Source organism: Squalius cephalus, assembly GCF_949319135.1.
Source record: "Squalius cephalus genome assembly, chromosome: 19".
Taxonomy (NCBI): Eukaryota; Metazoa; Chordata; class Actinopteri; order Cypriniformes; family Leuciscidae; genus Squalius; species Squalius cephalus.
The window spans coordinates 8,720,911-8,738,591 of NC_137140.1; the positions used below are offsets into that span (position 1 = coordinate 8,720,911).

The 17,681-nt window shown below is 38.9% G+C and overlaps 1 protein-coding gene across 4 annotated transcripts in view; it reads left to right on the top strand.

The window, feature by feature from the left end:
* The window catches only part of mpp2b (MAGUK p55 scaffold protein 2b), a 46,221-nt gene that overhangs the window by 15,702 nt on the left and 12,838 nt on the right, over window positions 1-17,681 (top strand). For 2 of the 4 annotated variants that reach the window (XM_079851336.1, XM_079851337.1), the window contains exon 3: window positions 17,385-17,485. In XM_079851336.1, coding sequence (XP_079707462.1) covers window positions 17,385-17,485 — 101 coding nt within the window. Of the gene's footprint in view, window positions 1-7,696; window positions 8,120-17,384; window positions 17,486-17,681 lie in introns of those variants that run through there. The other 2 variants (XM_079851334.1, XM_079851335.1) reach the window with 2 other exon arrangements.

Sequence of the window (17,681 nt, forward strand, 5' to 3'; positions counted from 1 at the left end):
TTAGTCTTCGGGCTTCCTTAAGGAATTTAATGATCAGATCGTTCCTACCCAATGACTGGCCAGCAATGGGGGCATGGTACGGCACAATAGACCTTAAACGTGGATGGGGTTCACCCGTCATCCAGCCGCTTGTGTAGAAAGGAAAGGATTAATGCCACATCACAAGTTACAGAGTTGTGATTCCGGACTCCGCACCAGTCGGAAAAGAGAGACCACTTAAGGGTATAATGGCGCCTTGTAGATGGGGCTTTCGTCTCCGCAAAGTTGTTTATTGTAGGCTCCGCAAAGCCTGCCGCTTGGGAGAGGAGATCGTACTCAGCCTGCCCGGCACATGAGCGGAGGTTGTGCTGTGCCCACAGGAGGAGGCGTCCACCGGCGACCACCGTCATGTTTTCCGACCAGACCATGACGTGGTGGCCTCTCAGGTCTGGCAGAAAGGCCTTAAAGTGTTATTTCACCCAAAAATGACAATTCTGTCAGTAATTACTCACCCTCATGTTGTTCCAACCCCGTAAGACTTTCGTTCATCTTCTGAACACAAATTAAGATATTTTTGATGAAATATGAGAGCTGTCTCACTCCTTCATAGGCTGCTTGGTAATTGCATCTGCCGGCCCAGAAAGTTAGTAAAGACATTGTTAAAATAGTCCAAGTGACTACAGTGGCTCAACCTTAAGTTTATCAAGTGAGAATACTTTTTTGTGCACAAAAAAACCAAAAATAACGACTTTATTCAACTATTCATTTTCTTCCGTGTGGGCCTCTTACGTGAGTTCACGAGAGCGCCACGACGCATGCGAGAGAACTGAGAAACATGCATCTTGCTGTCTCTAACTGTAGACCGGATGGTCCAAACCTTACCCTTGAAGCGGGTCATTGAGCAAACTGGAGTAAGTAGCCTCGTTTGATCGTGTCCAGGACCCAATCTGATACTCCTGGAATGGCCTCCCATGCATGCCGACAGGCAGCCAGAGGCAGGGATGCTGCGTGTGGCAGGTCGCCGCTCTGAGGCGTGGAACTGACCTTTGCGCTGTTAGGAGAGAGTGTGAGAGAGAGAAAAGCCCTTTTTGTGAAGGTGTTTGTTTTTTGATCCACTGTAACAGATTATTACGCACACATTTGGTGGGAACGTATGCGTAACATTTTTTAAGCTGTACAAATTAACAGTTTATGTATTTATGAATTCATTAACCTAGATCAGTGGTATTCAAATTGCAGAACCTGGGCTCTGGCTTGGTTCCATCCGGACCGTGGGACATAATTGTGCCATTTTACTGTACACACCACAGGCTCTAATATTCGTTTAAGGTAATAATCTTTCGCCTCTAAATCCTCTTGAATCGCTTAATTCAAGCCACTTTCCATTCCGTGTGCGTTGCTTCTCTGAATCTCCGCTGGGAAGGAAATATAGAGACCGGAACTCTTAGAACTTTAATTGAATACCCCTGAACTAGATTAATAAATGTTGTAATAACTGTTGTTCATTCATTGTTAATACCTAATACCTAATGTGTTGACTAATGTTAACAAATTCAAACCTTCTGGGGCAAGAAGAGTAATGCAGTAATGAGTAATGAAGAGTTGGTGCAGAGGCATGATTTATAAAGACCCTGGGTTAGGCCTCAATAAGTCCTCCCCGGTACAATGGGTCTTTCTTGAGCAGGGTTAGGTCGTCTTTCGCCTCACGAAGAGACTGGGTTTTGTCTGCCCGACCCCGCCGTGCAGAACTAGCATATGGATTTGGGCCGCCAGAATAGGCACCACTCACCTCGCTGAGCTACTGCTCGAGCGTCTGGTTGTAGGTGGGTGGCTTACAAGCAAGCCCCACTCCCCTAGGCTGGGCGCAAATAAAATTCTGTCACCTCTAGATCCGCTGGCGGTCCCGCACCCTGTTAAATCTCAGGGTGAGGTGGTAGTATTCCCCTGTGATACAGGGTAGGTCTGAGTACTTCACTTCAGTTCTGTATTATCCTACCTCGCACCATTTTGGCTCGGGTCGAGTGGAAAGTTCTAACCTTCACTTCTTTTTGGTTTTCGAAGTACGCTCCTGTGAAGCCAGAACATTGCCATGAGCTAACGTCCATGCACCTGACTCTGGGGCCTCCGTTGAGGCAGAGTGGTGTATGTTGTACTCCCCTTTCTTAAAGGGTGCTGCGTTTTTTGCTGAGTACACTGCCATAGGCAATGTGATTAGGTACCAGGATGCTGTAGGCACTGTGTAAACAGCTTATCTGCCAACAAAGGCTGAGTCGGTAGGTAGTAGGCCTCAGCAGGCCTCCTTGACTGGGCAGCCCCCAAGAGGGCGTGGTAGGCCAGCTTACCTGAGGTGGTTAGCCTTTGTAGTTTGGGCAGTAGACTCACTGATGGGTAGTAGACCTTAAACAGGCCTCCCCGGAAGGGAGTCCTTACTTTGTGGGACATACATTTTAGCTGCGACCAGGTAGCTAGCCTTATTAGGCCTCCTGTGGGTGGCCTCAATATTTGTGTTGGTGTAGTATGGTTCCCAATGGTATATGTGTGTAGCAGAATAGACTGGGTATCAGCTAGTAGGCCCAACCAGGCCTCACTGATAGCGAGTCCCCGGCAGTATGAATTTGGCTGACAAACAGTGGTGTTGATGGTCAGGTGTTGACCTTAGCAAGGCCTCCCTGACCCTGAGCCCCATCATGGAGTGCTCAATGGTTAATTTGCTGGCCAATCAGACAATTGGCTTCAGTGCGCCACTCTGGAGGCTAGCCCCGATTATGATCAGGCACTTGGCCTTATCAGGCCACCATGTAGCTCGGTCCCCAACCTTACGGCCATAGCAATCAGTTTCTAATCTAAAGAGAGCTTTCAGACTACCGGCTTTAATAGGCCGCTCCGAGACTGAGCCCCAAGACTGGCAGGCCTTAGCAGGCCACCCTGGGACTGACACCCGGAATCAGGGTTCATAGCAATAACCATTTTTTAGCTAGCTATAAGGTAGTAGGCCTCTCCAGGCCTCCCTGAAGGCAGGTAGTAGGCCTCATCAGGCCTCTCTAGGGGCGAAGTCCCAAGGATGGGCAACTGCACAGCTAGCTTTACTGGCTGCCAGGTAGTAGGCCTCACTAGGCCTCCCTAAAGGCAAGTTCCCAAATACGGGTACTAGGTAGCCTACAGTTAACTACATTTGTTTACATGAACTAAGAATAAACAATACTTAATTTAAAATATTTATTAATCTTATAGTTAATGTTCATTTAAACATATACTAATACATTTTGAGAATCATCATGTTGTTAACATTAATTAATTCATGGTGAACTAACATTAATAAACAACAAATTGTATTTTTATTAACTAACATTAACCAAGATTAATTAAATATATTGCTCACTTTTAGTTGATGTTAGTTAATACATTAACAAATGAGAATATAAAGTGTTAAAAAAAATGTAAACATGAAACCAGCGTGAGTACAAAAATTGCATTCACTGTGGTTATGATTATATTGTGTTATACAATACTGTAACTGTAAATGATTCAAAAATGATTCCGTTAACAGCATCAGCATGTATTTGAAATCATTTAAGATAACGACTTAAACATTGATTAAATTAATAATTTAATTTAACAATATATACAAATAACACTTCCCATGCAAACTGTCATGCTAGTAAGAAGTGAATTTTGGTCAATAAAAAAGACATCAGGAAACAAAACATACTTTTGAGAGAAATAACGCTGCGTATGGACTTTAAGTTAAGCTTTATTTAGAAACGTTTATACTGTTGCAAATACAATATAGAAATAGAGGCTTCTATTATAATGTTTATTGTATTCAAATCAGTTTCTGCTAATAATCACAGATATATGAATGAATGAACGAATGAATGAATGAATGAATGAATGAATGAATGAGGTATTTATATAGCGCATTTCCTATATCAGGGGGTCTCAACGTCAACCACCACCAGTATACAGCATTCACTATGTTCATGTTTAATATGTAATACATAATTATTTAGATAAAATGTATTTTGTGTTATGCAGTAGACACACCCATCATAATGATTTCTATATATTGCCAATCCTGCCTGAAATAAACATTAGAGATAACATCCGAAGTAACAATTCATTTACATATTTCCTAAAAACTAATTCTGTGCAACTAATACGCTGTGAATCGGGTGATTTTAAATCAAAGTTTTGGCTGTCAGTATGTATATAGTGGGCTGTACTGCTCAGGTTTTAAACATGTAGCATTACCTGTCTCTAGTATCCAGCATGCTTTTCTGCATTGTGCTGAGGGAGCAATGCTATTTCAGCAGATTCTAAGCACCTAAACATGCTGATCCAGAAGGCCAGCTCGATTACTCACTGAATGAAGTGCATGGCAAAATGGTTCTTGGACAGAATGCCTTTAGCTGATAGGTTCTAAGGTGGGTTAGAACAAGATTGTCAAAGGTCTTCATTAAAAGGGATGTCAGAACGTTTTTGTTGCCTGTTGTTGGCACTAGCGAGGCTTTTTTTCTAAGCACTGGAACCTAATCAACCTTCCACTTAGCTAATGAGCACTTGTGAACACCCTGCTCTTCCTTCATCCGATCAACTAAAGAAACTACTTTCATTGCCATTACTGAAGTGTCGGTGTCAACCAGAGTCCTTGTTTAGCTCTAGATATATCACCTCAGTTGATACTTGTCGTAATGAGGTCCAGTTTGCCACAAACACTAGCTGCCAACAATCGTGACAACTAACATATTATACAGCATGACTCCTTCAGCCAGTTATTAGAAATGTGCATTCTCGTTTTTTGTTTTTTTTTGTTTTTGTTGTTTGTTTTTTTATTTACACCTTATTGCAAGGTTTAGATTTACTGTTTGCAAGGTTATGTTTACAGTAACAGTACACTAAACATTTGCATGAATTGGGGTGTTTATTAGAAACTAGTTCTTGTACTTGTACAATCATTTTTTACAATAGTACTTCTACAATATATATTGCAGTTAAATATACATAAATAGCGAAATGTGACTTCACAATGAACAGGAAATGACTTATGTAGCAACATTGTGCTTTAGAATTACAGTGATTATATGTCTGTATTACAGTCATTTCAAAGTAGTTACAGTACATTCAAGCTAAGGCATGAAGAATTTGATTACATGAAGAAAACATTTAAATATGTAATTTTGGCTGAGATAAAACCGATTCTAAGAACCGTTTCTAAACTGAGTCGTCAGTAATTCCAGTCTTGCTTCCTGCACAAACCTGCTAAGTTCCTAAAATCTTCATTGACTGCCCGCAAACAATAGGTGTGTTCATCTTGATGCAGCGCTGTTCAGACTGATCGGTGTATGACATCAAAGTACCGCTAGAGAAATTAGAGAGTAGACGGTTCCGTATGCTTTCGATTTGCTCTTTCAGGACTTTGATGTCATATACAGATCGGTCTGTGCAGTGCCGCTTCAAGTAAAACACACCTAGGAGCCTATTTTAACGATCTGAAACACAAGTATCAAAAAGTAACTTTGTGGGCGGATTACGGGCGCTGTTTCTATTATACCGGCGGGATAAACGACTCTTGCGCCCGACGCAAATCTAAAATGGGTTGGTCTGAAGTACCTACATTACTCATAGGTGTGGTTTGGGCTTAACGTGAAATAAACCAATCAGAGCGTCATCTCACATTCCCTTTAAAAGCAGGCGCGCTTGTTCCATGGCGGATTGCTATTATAACGGCGGATTTGCCAGGCGCACACCAGGAGCGGTTCACAGCCGAGGAGACCGACGTTCTCGTCAGGGCAGTAAAAGACAGAGAAGTGACATTGTATGGGGATGGGAGAAACCCACCCAAATTAGCTTCGGTTAAAGGTGCATTAAGCAACTTTTCATGTTAAAAATACCTGTTTTTCTAACCCATACATGCTTAAACAATTGCCTGATGGGCTGAATGAGCCCTTCTCTGATCACTGCGATTGCCTCTATAATCCTGTACAGTAAAATAAATAAGAGGGATTCGGGCCGAATCTGAGACTGGGCGTGACGTCATGCGCGTTCAGTTGCAGTGTTGCAGTTTCATTTGTCGCCAGAGGGGGGCATAGTTCTGCAAAAACTCAGAGACTTGCTCTTTGCACCTTTAAACAGGCGTATAATAATTTAGGTAAATGTGTAAGCTAGATTTATGCCTTTTTTTTCACATCTTCATGAACACCACAATGATTTCCCTCTGTGGTAATATTTTTCCTTATAATTATGTATGATTTGCAAAAATTGGAACTGCCGCGTGTAGATGAGAGAAGCAAAGTGTATGCGCGTTGTGCACACGCTACATTATGGCCAAGCATGCGCCCTTAAAATAGCATCCTAATAACGTGCAACTGACTTTAGACTAGGTTTTTCCTGGTCTGTGGCGGAATTGTTTTCTGAAACTGCAAAATAGCACCAAGGAATGTTTGTGCTGGAACACGCCTATTCTTTTCGCTGAACCGCCCCGGGAGCGCAAGTTCATTCCCTAATTTACCGACGTGCGTCTGTGGAGGGGAAAGTCCGCTGTGCATCGGATGCAAAATAGGAACATGCATCGGTGTACAAAGTCAATTGCGCTGAGTGTAAGATAGGGCCCCTTATGTCTGCTTTGACCAGTCCTCAAACACTGTAGTTGTAGCTGAGTCCTGGAAGAGTTTGATTCGTGTTGTCAACATGTCAAGCAGATGCTGTTCTGTGCTGCGAAAGCAAATCCACTTTGCATGCACTTCCAAAGGACTTGGGCTCGAATTGATTTGGTAAAACTGACTCCAATGTTACAGTTTTTATAACTGTATATACAAGTGCTGAGGAAGCCACTGGAGCCGAAATTCAGATATAATAATGGGCGTTTCATTTCCGACACTGTAAGCTGTTTACCAATCACAATAGACTGGGCTATCTGACCAATCAGAGCTGAGTATGCTCTCGGAAAAGAGGGGTTTAGAGAAACAGGATCCTTTATCAAACCATTTCAGACACTGTGATAAAAGACGTGATGTGCAATGTATATTTTGAGAAAATGTAAGTTTTTTCTTGCTTTGTTTTTATAACTTGTATGCATGTTGTAAACCTATTGTAGGAGACCTACAAAAGAAATGTAGGGACACTAAAATAGAAAAATAGCATTACTTTTACTTAGTTATTTGGATTCGAATTTTATCTGTAAAATGATCTTGAAACATCTGAATGAAAAAAACTTGTTTGAGTAATTTGAGTAAATTTACTTATTTTTCTGTGTGGATATGATAGCTCAGATCATATTGGAGGTAGGCTACCTCACAAGAAATGTTTCATTGAAAAGTTAATATTGAGATCTCTGATTGCAGATGCATGTTGGCAGGGTTTGAGATTTTGTTGAGATCTGAAAATCTACAGCATCTGAGATCTAAGAGACTTAAATAAAAGACTCCATTTACTCTTATGTAATTTAATAAGAGAAACATTTAAGGAGATTAGCTTTTATAGAGATCTCTTAAGTAATTCTTCTTTCCTACAGAGAATTTCCACTCTTTGTTTGCGATCGCATTAGTCATTTTGTCTTCCTCCTCTGTTCTTCTATATTCTGTCTTTCCCTCTTCTGCATTGTCTCCTCTTATTAGGTCTCTGCGTTTAGTTTTGCGCTTTCTCAGTGGGTCTATCAGGCATTGAGACAGACAAAGTCTTCAGCTGTTGAGAGGGAGTGATGGGGAGGAGGCTGAAATTTTCTGGCAACCTGTGTATTTGGAAACAGTGCTGTTAGAGTCAGATAGAAAAAAATTAAGAGGCAGAATGCAAAGACGCCCAGTTGTGTATGCTGCCTCAAACTACCTTTTATAGGGAGGGGGGATGAAGAGAGAAGACTAAAACGGGAAAAACAAGGAAGCCTGAGGTGTTACCAGACAGGGAGGGAACAGTCAAGAAATTAAATATCTAGGAAGGTTCAAGCAAGAGGAAGAATGAGAGGTTGGGGAGCTTTCTGGTAACTGATACTGACGTCAAGGAGATGAAAAAAAGGGAAGGAACAGAACATAGGGAAGGAGCGCATGTGAATTAAAGGCAGGAAAAGAGGTTTGAACTATGGCTGGAAGTCTCTATAGATTGTCCCTGGAGGAGATTGGATCGATCAGATCTCTAGAGGGTCCAGGAGGTAAGACACAGAGAACAAACGATCAGCTCAGCTCTTTAAAAGCATGCTGTGGTGTCACTGGATAAATAGGGACTTTAGTTTTTGTTGTGATTTTGCAGTTATAACTGTACATGCAACTATAATAATGGATGAATTGATTGAAATGCCTATGAAATGTTGGTATCGAGAGTTGTCATATCCTCATTGTAGTTGATAACATGATCAAGTCATACCACTTTTGGTGTTAAATTAAAATGTTTAAAAGTTCATCATAAAATCATAATCATTAGGCATTATTTGTGCACTATAAACATCTTTTTATAATTACTATCATAGTGATTCTATTTTCCCATTCATGGTATTATTATTCTATCAGGTCAAATTAATTGTTCGTTTGATTACAGTTACGTACATTTAATAGGGTTAGGAGTAACCATAATTATGAATAATATAAATAATCGTAAATAGTAGCGCTTTTTATTGCTGTATATATTTTGTTTTTTAAAGGCATTCCTAATGCAATGCAAAATATACCAATATACCATATGCAATCTATTATATTTATTTCCACAACTTCTGATACATTATAATACTTAATTATTTACTCAATGCCAATAAGGTAAAACAAGACAAGATGCAAAAGCTTATGTAAGCAGTTGTTTAGTAAAGGACTAACACATTAAATTAAGTGAGGGTGTCAACTTGATATTTGATATACAGTGGGTTGTTTTAGAATGAAATAAACCAGCCAATACTACAAAACGCCACAGAAATAATCAAATCAATTCACAGTATGCTTGTGTTGGTTTTCCCTACAAAAATAAAATCACCTCTTGCAGGTTGATGTCTTAAGTCCTTATTTAGCATTCATGACTCAATGTGTCAAAGTTCGCATGGGATATTATTGTGTGTAATATATCTTGTAGAACCAGTATGTCCAATAAAAAATAACTGATATGATTTCTGATCTTTTACATTTGCAAATATAAGATTTTATCCAAAACATCAATACTGGATGAGAACATGAAAATGTACTAAGGCTAAAGAATGTAACATTATGCATGTTTGGCATCATGTTAACAGTGACCAACAGCACATTTCATGTGTTTTATAGTGCTATAACGCACGATACTATTGAATAGTGTAAAATCTAAGACCTTATTAATGAATACCCTTATTCATACAGGCTTCATATACATTTTCATAAAAAAAATCATTCCTCTCTAGAGCAGACTGTGTGTGTGTGTGGAGAGGAGAGACAGGGAGTGGTGCATTGAAAGAGAAGTGACAAACTAGTGTCCAATTAGCTTTGTGCTTGAGAGCACATCCTGTGTTTGTTATCGCTGCCTGGAGAGAATGAGTCTGAGTCCTGTATTTCCACATTTCCTCTCTCTCTCTCTCTCTCTCTCTCTCTCCCTTTCTCTGAGGTTCAAAATACAGTAATTTATGAGTGGAATACATTCCATTGCATCTTTTCATAAAAAATGCAGTTTTCTCATATTTATACGGACAGTTTCGTCGTTAGACACAACTTTTTATTCTGAATTAAAATTCCAGTGACACTTGAAATGGTTGACAACATATTGACAACGTGTCCTTCCCAAACACAGTAAGCAGCATCAGCCTCGTGAATATTCAATCTGCCCGTTGAATTATGCATGATTACATTCAATCACGTGCTTACACACCTGTAGGCTGGCTGGGTATATTGCATGAATAGGTGGGCTGACATTTCCTATCAACATTTTTGAAAGACCAACAAGATGAGCCTCTTAATATTCTAGGTGTGATGTGTCAAGCTGTTGAGAAATCAGTAGAGGGAATTTTGGGTGTAATAATGACAGACTGCATCTAGGAACTCAAAGATTCAAATTCACAACTACAGTCCTACTGCGATCCGCAGATGGAGCGAAGGAGATTTGATCAGTTGTTCTGGGGATGATATGTGATTTCACATCAGATGATATGTCATCTGATTGGTTGAATTCTACAGGGTTTCCGGCAGATGTGTGTGTTGTGTTCTTTAACGGTCCTCCTGGAAACAAAGCCGCTGTGACGCCAAACCCCCTCATAGAAGAAAAAAGACATCATGTTTACAACTGTGACAAACGTACTTATCAGGATGAGCTAAACTGGTTTTACTGGATGAACTGTGATTAATTGCTTTACATGACGGTCAGACGTCCTCTTGGCCAATGAATACCTGCCGTCATTCCGAAGGTATGACTAGTGTGAACTGGGCATTACTTTACATTTTTTGAATTTCGCCCATGCTTTTATGAAGTGATTTATAAATGAGGAAAAATAAAAACAAATAATGATAGTTGTAATGATGCATGATCAGGCAAAGTAGGGTATTCATGTACAAAAATATTTCAGATGACTGAACCTTTATACTTTTACATATAATGCAGTACTCTCCAGAAGTTTCTGCATACTTAAACCCTTTCATATCAGAAAAGGGAGATATTAGAATAATTTTTTATTACATGTATTTCCTGACAATATTAGTTTCTGTGGATCAGATATACATCTGGTATCGTAAGTAGATCATAAAAGAATCGCAATTACACTTGGCTCAGTTGCGGTTACAGTTGGCTCAACAACAAAAAATTAACACAACACTTTGCATTTATTTTTTTGAGTTCTGACAACTTTGAATGAAACTAACAAAAACTTACAAACATTAAACAAGCAAGTTATTAAAAATAACAGCATTAAACACTAAAAGGTCTTTCCCTTCACTAAAAAACCCCATAACACTTAATTTCAACATTTATTTTTAACATTTACCCAGTCCTATGCAAAGCATCAGACTTGTAACCCAAAGGTTGCCAGTTCAATTCTCAATACCAGCAGGAAAAATGTTGGTGGAGGAGTGAATGAACAGTGCTCTCTTCCACCCTCAATACCCACCACTGAGGTGCCCTTGAGCAACTAAGGTAACCCCGAGTATGGGTTACCATACTTGGCCTTCACGTCACATCACGTCACTCTAACAAGAAATCCTCCACTGCCCATTTTCCCAAGTTAAGTCACTAAAACTAAGGGTGGGTTGAAGGGTCAATACTGTATTTATTGATGTAAATACAGAAACCAAATAAAGATTTGTTATTACATGCAGGCATTTTTAAATGTAAGTACAATGTAAAAACATGTATGTATGCAATAAGTGCATTGTATTAAATGTTCAATTTAAATGTTAGCACAGTAGTTATAGACACTTAATATAGAGTTGGATTTTCACTGTTATTGTAGATATTTAGCCAGTGATCCTTTTTTGAGGGCTGTTAAAAGTGTAAAATGGACTTTTCAGTTATGTCAGGGCCCTAATTTTGTATTTTAGTATTAGTAAATACATTTTTGGGGGCCTTTTAATTGTAAGAGTTTTTTTTTTTTAAGTATAGCCACTGTTATGAGTGAGTGTGTACAGTACCAAATGCACAAACCAATATAAGATCACTAGTATAAGATAAGACGAAAAGCATTAAAGCTAAGAAATTATCAAGATTAAAGCCCAGAAGAAAATCCATTAAACCACATGAGAGGTTTGGAAATATGTAATTAGAAATTAGGTTGAGGCATTTTTATTCAAGTAAATGAGAAGAAGAATAAATGTGAGTAATAATTTGGGCTCTAGGGAATGAACAGATTGCATTTAATAGATCACTTGCAGAAATGAGTTGGAGGTTTAAGTGACTTCATTTTTATACACAAACATTTATTAAAAAATGCTATAAATCATTAATGCAATATATATATATATATATATACAGTGAGGAAAATAAGTATTTGAACACCCTGTTATTTTGCAAGTTCTCCCACTTAGAAATCATGGAGGGGTCTGAAATTGTCATAGTAGGTGCATGTCCACTGTGAGAGACATAAAAATCCAGAAATCACAATGTATGATTTTTTAACTATTTATTTGTATGATACAGCTGCAAATAAGTATTTGAACACCTGAGAAAATCAATGTTAATATTTGGTACTGTAGCCTTTGTTTGCAATTACAGAGGTCAAACGTTTCCTGTAGTTTTTCACCAGGTTTGCACACACTGCAGGAGGGATTTTGGCACACTCCTCCACACAGATCTTCTCTAGATCAGTCAGGTTTCTGGGCTATCGCTGAGAAACACGGAGTTTGAGCTCCCTCCAAAGATTCTCTATTGGGTTTAGGTCTGGAGACTGGCTAGGCCACGGCAGAACCTTGATATGCTTCTTACAGAGCCACTCCTTGGTTATCCTGGCTGTGTGCTTCGGGTCATTGTCATGTTGGAAGACCCAGCCTCGACCCATCTTCAATGCTCTAACTGAGGGAAGGAGGTTGTTCCCCAAAATCTCGCAATACATGGTCCCGGTCATCCTCTCCTTAATACAGTGCAGTCGCCCTGTCCCATGTGCAGAAAAACACCCCCAAAGCATGATGCTACCACCCCCATGCTTCACAGTAGGGATGGTGTTCTTGGGATGGTACTCATCATTCTTCTTCCTCCAAACATGTTTAGTGGAATTATGACCAAAAAGTTCTATTTTGGTCTCATCTGACCACATGACTTTCTCCCATGACTCCTCTGGATCATCCAAATGGTCATTGGCAAACTTAAGACGGGCCTTGACATGTGCTGGTTTATGCCATGCATGATTTCAAACCATGACGTCTTAGTGTATTACCAACAGTAACCTTGGAAACGGTGGTCCCAGCTCTTTTCAGGTCATTGACCAGCTCCTCCCGTGTAGTTCTGGGCTGATTTCTCACCTTTCTTAGGATCATTGAGACCCCACGAGGTGAGATCTTGCATGGAGCCCCAGTCCGAGGGAGATTGACAGTCATGTTTTGCTTCTTCCATTTTCTAATGATTGCTCCAACAGTGGACCTTTTTTCACCAAGCTGCTTGGAAATTTTCCCGTAGCCCTTTCCAGCCTTGTGGAGGTGTACAATTTTGTCTCTAGTGTCTTTGGACAGCTCTTTGGTCTTGGCCATGTTAGTAGTTGGATTCTTACTGATTGTATGGGGTGGACAGGTGTCTTTATGCAGCTAACGACCTCAAACAGGTGCATCTAATTTAGGATAATAAATGGAGTGGAGGTGGACATTTTAAAGGCAGACTAACAGGTCTTTGAGGGTCAGAATTCTAGCTGATAGACAGGTGTTCAAATACTTATTTGCAGCTGTATCATACAAATAAATAGTTAAAAAAAATCATATATTGTGATTTCTGGATTTTTTTTTTTAGATTATGTCTCTCACAGTGGACATGCACCTACGATGACAATTTCAGACCCCTCCATGATTTCCAAGTGGGAGAACTTGCAAAATAGCAGGGTGTTCAAATACTTATTTTCCTCACTGTATATATATATATATATATATATATATATATATATATATATAAAATGGTGTGGTGCAGGCAGAAGAAGAGGGAAAAAGTTCCAATGCAAACTTTTACTAACAATATGGCACAGACACACTTAATAGGACAGAGATAAGATGATGAACAAGGCAAAACACAGGGCTTAAGTACATGGGTAAACAGATCAGGAAAACGAGACACAGCTGACAAGACTAACGAGGTAAACAGGTGTGACAGATGAACTAATAAGGGTTACCAAGGAAACAGATGAGTGGCGGGAAAACAGAACAAAGGAAGACACACACACATATATATATATATATGAAAGCAAATCAAATTGGCAACAATGTCTTTTTTACTGACTATATGTGTCTATGAAGGTATTTAAGAGCAAATACATAAATATTGAGACATCGAATAACATTGAATGGCTGTATTTTTAAATACATGGCCATCTCTATGAAATGAATTGATTGTAACTGTGCTGGATGAATATTATCAGGAGTTTGAGCTCCACGTGAGAAAATGTCCCTCTAAATGAAAGCAAAAGTAGGCATAAAGTAAAAACAGTGGCAAAATTTGACATTTAAAAAGTCATGGGATGATTCAGTTAAATAAATGAAGAAACAGAATTTGATGACACAGTATGCCAAATTGTAACCTAATTTGTCTTATCAGCCAGGCTTCATGCAGTATGAGTGTGAAGGAAGGTTAATAGTTCCAGGAAATGACTGTTGTACTGGTGTGAAAACTAAATACCACAGGCTTTCTCCATTTCTGAAGGAGTGGTGGAATGGAAATGAGTCAGAAGCCAAACGCTTAGTCCTGAGTTGGGAAAATAAACAGCAGTAATGTATCTCTTACATATAGATAAGCATTGCAGAATTTCAGAGACCTGAATTTAACCAGTGCTGCAGCGTGAGAAAGACATATTGTGACAGTATACAGTGACAGATTCTTGTTGAACTTCAAGGCATGTCCTACAGGTAAATTTGCAAAAGTTAGTCACGTATACGTTCCATACACCTCTCCTTAAAACATGTTTTAGAATTCTAATCAAGCATAGCTTAAAAATCTCAGGGCTCAGACTCAATAAATGTGTGTATTTCTTTGGTGTGTCCTTTCAGCTTAAATGTCAGTAAGTCTCGGCAGGATGTCGACATTAAGCTAGTAATGAGCTTGACCCTTCTGCTCAGAGACACACGAGTAGGATGTGTTTCCATAGAGAGCTGTGGTATAAATTATAGCAAAGAGGTCTATAATACCTGGAGAGGGCTCTCCTTTAGCGTACGCATTAATCTCAGTGGTTGTTGTTTGGCTGGCGAAGGACTCTCTCAGAATATGCAACCTAATCCTCTTTGCTCACAGACAACAACATCATCAACAACAACAACAACAACAACAACAACAACAACAACAACAAAATAATCTAAAAGAGAAAGGAGTGGTATAGAGTTTTAGCAAAACTCCTTAAGCTGCTTTGGATTTCTATCTCATTAGAACCCAGTTCACAAACTCTGTTCCAAACACTAGTCATCTGCTGTGAAAAAGAAGTACACTTTAGCATACTTTTAAAAAGAGTACTTAGTAGGGAAAGGATATACTTTACAAGAGTATACTCAATGCAAACTGAATGTATTGGTTTCAGACACTTAATTGCATGTTAATTGCAATTAAATGAAAATTTATCATAGTTTAGTTTTATATGAAATACAGTTAGCTGAACTTTTGAGAGCTTTTTTTATTACCTATTACATGTTGGATTCAAGTACATCTTTATATGTAATTTGACATTATTACAAAGTGCACTTAAGTGTGTTAATTAACAGTCATGAAAGTGCACTCTCTTTAAGTACACTTAAGTGGCGGTTTGTTTCTTTAGTATTAAAAAATCTACTTTTAAGATTTGAATTTATACCATGTAGGTATATATTATACCAAGGACCCAAATATGATAATCCCCTTGTGAGGAACACCAACCATAAATTGTATAAAGACTCATTTATACTGTGTGAGTAAAGCGTGATATTATAAAGACATTAAAAGTTGGCTTTTATACCCCAATTCCAGAAAAGTTGGGACATTTTGTACAACGCAATAAAATATAGAATCTGTGATTATTTAATTCTCTTAAACCTCTTGACAAAAATACAAATATATATATATATATATTTTAATGTTTTTACTGACCAAATTAATTGTATTTCAACACACTCCATAAAAGTTGGGACAGAGGCAAAATAAAAGTGAATATCCGAGTTAAACTGTTTAGAAACAGTCCACAATTAGCAGGTGAACTGGTAATAGGTGATCGTCGTGATTGGGTATAATAGTACCATCCACCAAAGGCTCAGTCTTTGCAAGCAAAGATGGGTCATGGCTCACCACTTTGTGCCAAATTTCAGATTTCACTTTGTGCCAGAGAATTGTCATACAATCCAAAAATCACATTTCTCAGTGCAAGATTGCAAAGTATTTAGGTCTTTCACCATCTACCATACATAGTATTGTGAAAAGATTGAGGGAATCAAGAGGAATCTCAGTCCATGTAGGGCAAGGCAGGAAACCTCTGTTGAATGTGCGTGACCTTCGAACCCCCAGACAGCATTGCATGAGAAACCGTCATGCTGCTGTGTTAAATATAGCCACAACCATGAGTTCTCAGTCTCAAAGACGAAAGACACCATCCAGACTTTCATCAGCGACAGGTACAGGGCAAACATCTGTCATGGTATGGTGGTGCATCAGTGCAAACAGCATGGGTGACTTGCATATGTGTGAATGTACCATTTATGTGGAGGGGTATATTGGGATTCTACAGAAACATATACTGACATACATCAAGATGGCATCTTTCCTGGTAAGCAAGACAATGCCAGGCCTCATTCTGCACATGCTACAACAGAGTGGTTTCTAGACACTCTACACTGTAGAAGAAATGTGCTTGACTGGCTTGCTTGCAGTCCAGGTCTGTTTCTTATTTAAAAAGTCTGGTGCAGATCGACCATGAGGGTCTCTTGGATCTCTCTAGAAACTTTTTTTTTTTTTTTTTCATTAAAATAAACTCTGTTTGAGTATGCGGAGATTCAGCTTTGATGGTTCTCCACTGCATTGATCTTCTCTCATGGCTGTTCCAGTGCTTCTCAAGTATGAAAAGAAACATGTCTTTTTTTTTTTGCATCTATGTACAAACAAGGACTTCAATGGATAAATAATTATGGCTATTCAAGCAATCTATAAACATTATTTTAGCAAAATGACTCATAGAAGACTATAAATCATCTGCTGTCTCTCTGATCTGCCCTGGAACATGATGTTAGATGCTTTTAATGAGGCTTGTTTAAATAATGAGTTGCGCACTGAAGAGAAAGAACTTTGTCTTTGATCAGTGGGAAATACATCTATTTCCCATTGACATGTTTCTCATTTTAACAGTGCATAGGGGAGTTCTTCTGAAATAAATATAATTATCTCAATATCATGTTTTATTCATGCATTTTGTGGTTGCTACAATTTTTGTCTCCAGAAGTGTTTGTCATTTGTGTGTCGGCAAGTCGGCAAGAAAAGAAAGTTGCAATAGTCTTTTCTTCCCTGTTGTAACATATATCCGAGTGAAACGGCTTCTCAAACGATAAGAAATGTATTAGTGTACTGATAAATCATTTATAATAATAGTACTTCAATATTCCATAAGAAATCAAGAATTGTCCATTTTTATTTTATGGTGACTTTAAACTGTAGTTTGAGTGTCCCCTCATGCTGTGGTTCAAACTTAATCCAGATTTATGTACAAACAGGCAGCATTTGCAGCAGGCTTTATCAGCCTGAAACTTAGACACCAATGGGGCAATGGCATAGACTGTCAATGGTTCTAATAAACCATTGAAAACAGTTATGAAATGGCCTGAATCATTTTGTCTTCCTGTCCTCAGCAATGCTGAGTCTTCTGGACACCTTGAGCGACAGCACCAGTTCCACCACAGCCAATGACCTGGACCTCATCTTTCTGAAAGGAATCATGGAGAGTCCAGTGGTGAGACACCCACTTTCTTAACTTGATGTCCATTTGTCAACATAAGACTTTTCTTTAATTAAGAGTTGGACCTCTGTCTGTAGATAGTGATCATAGATCATATTTGATCCATTTATCAAAATTGAAAATGTGAGATATAAACAGGCAATTGCGATTTACAAAGTCTGAATTGTGAAATATAAACTTGCAATTCCGA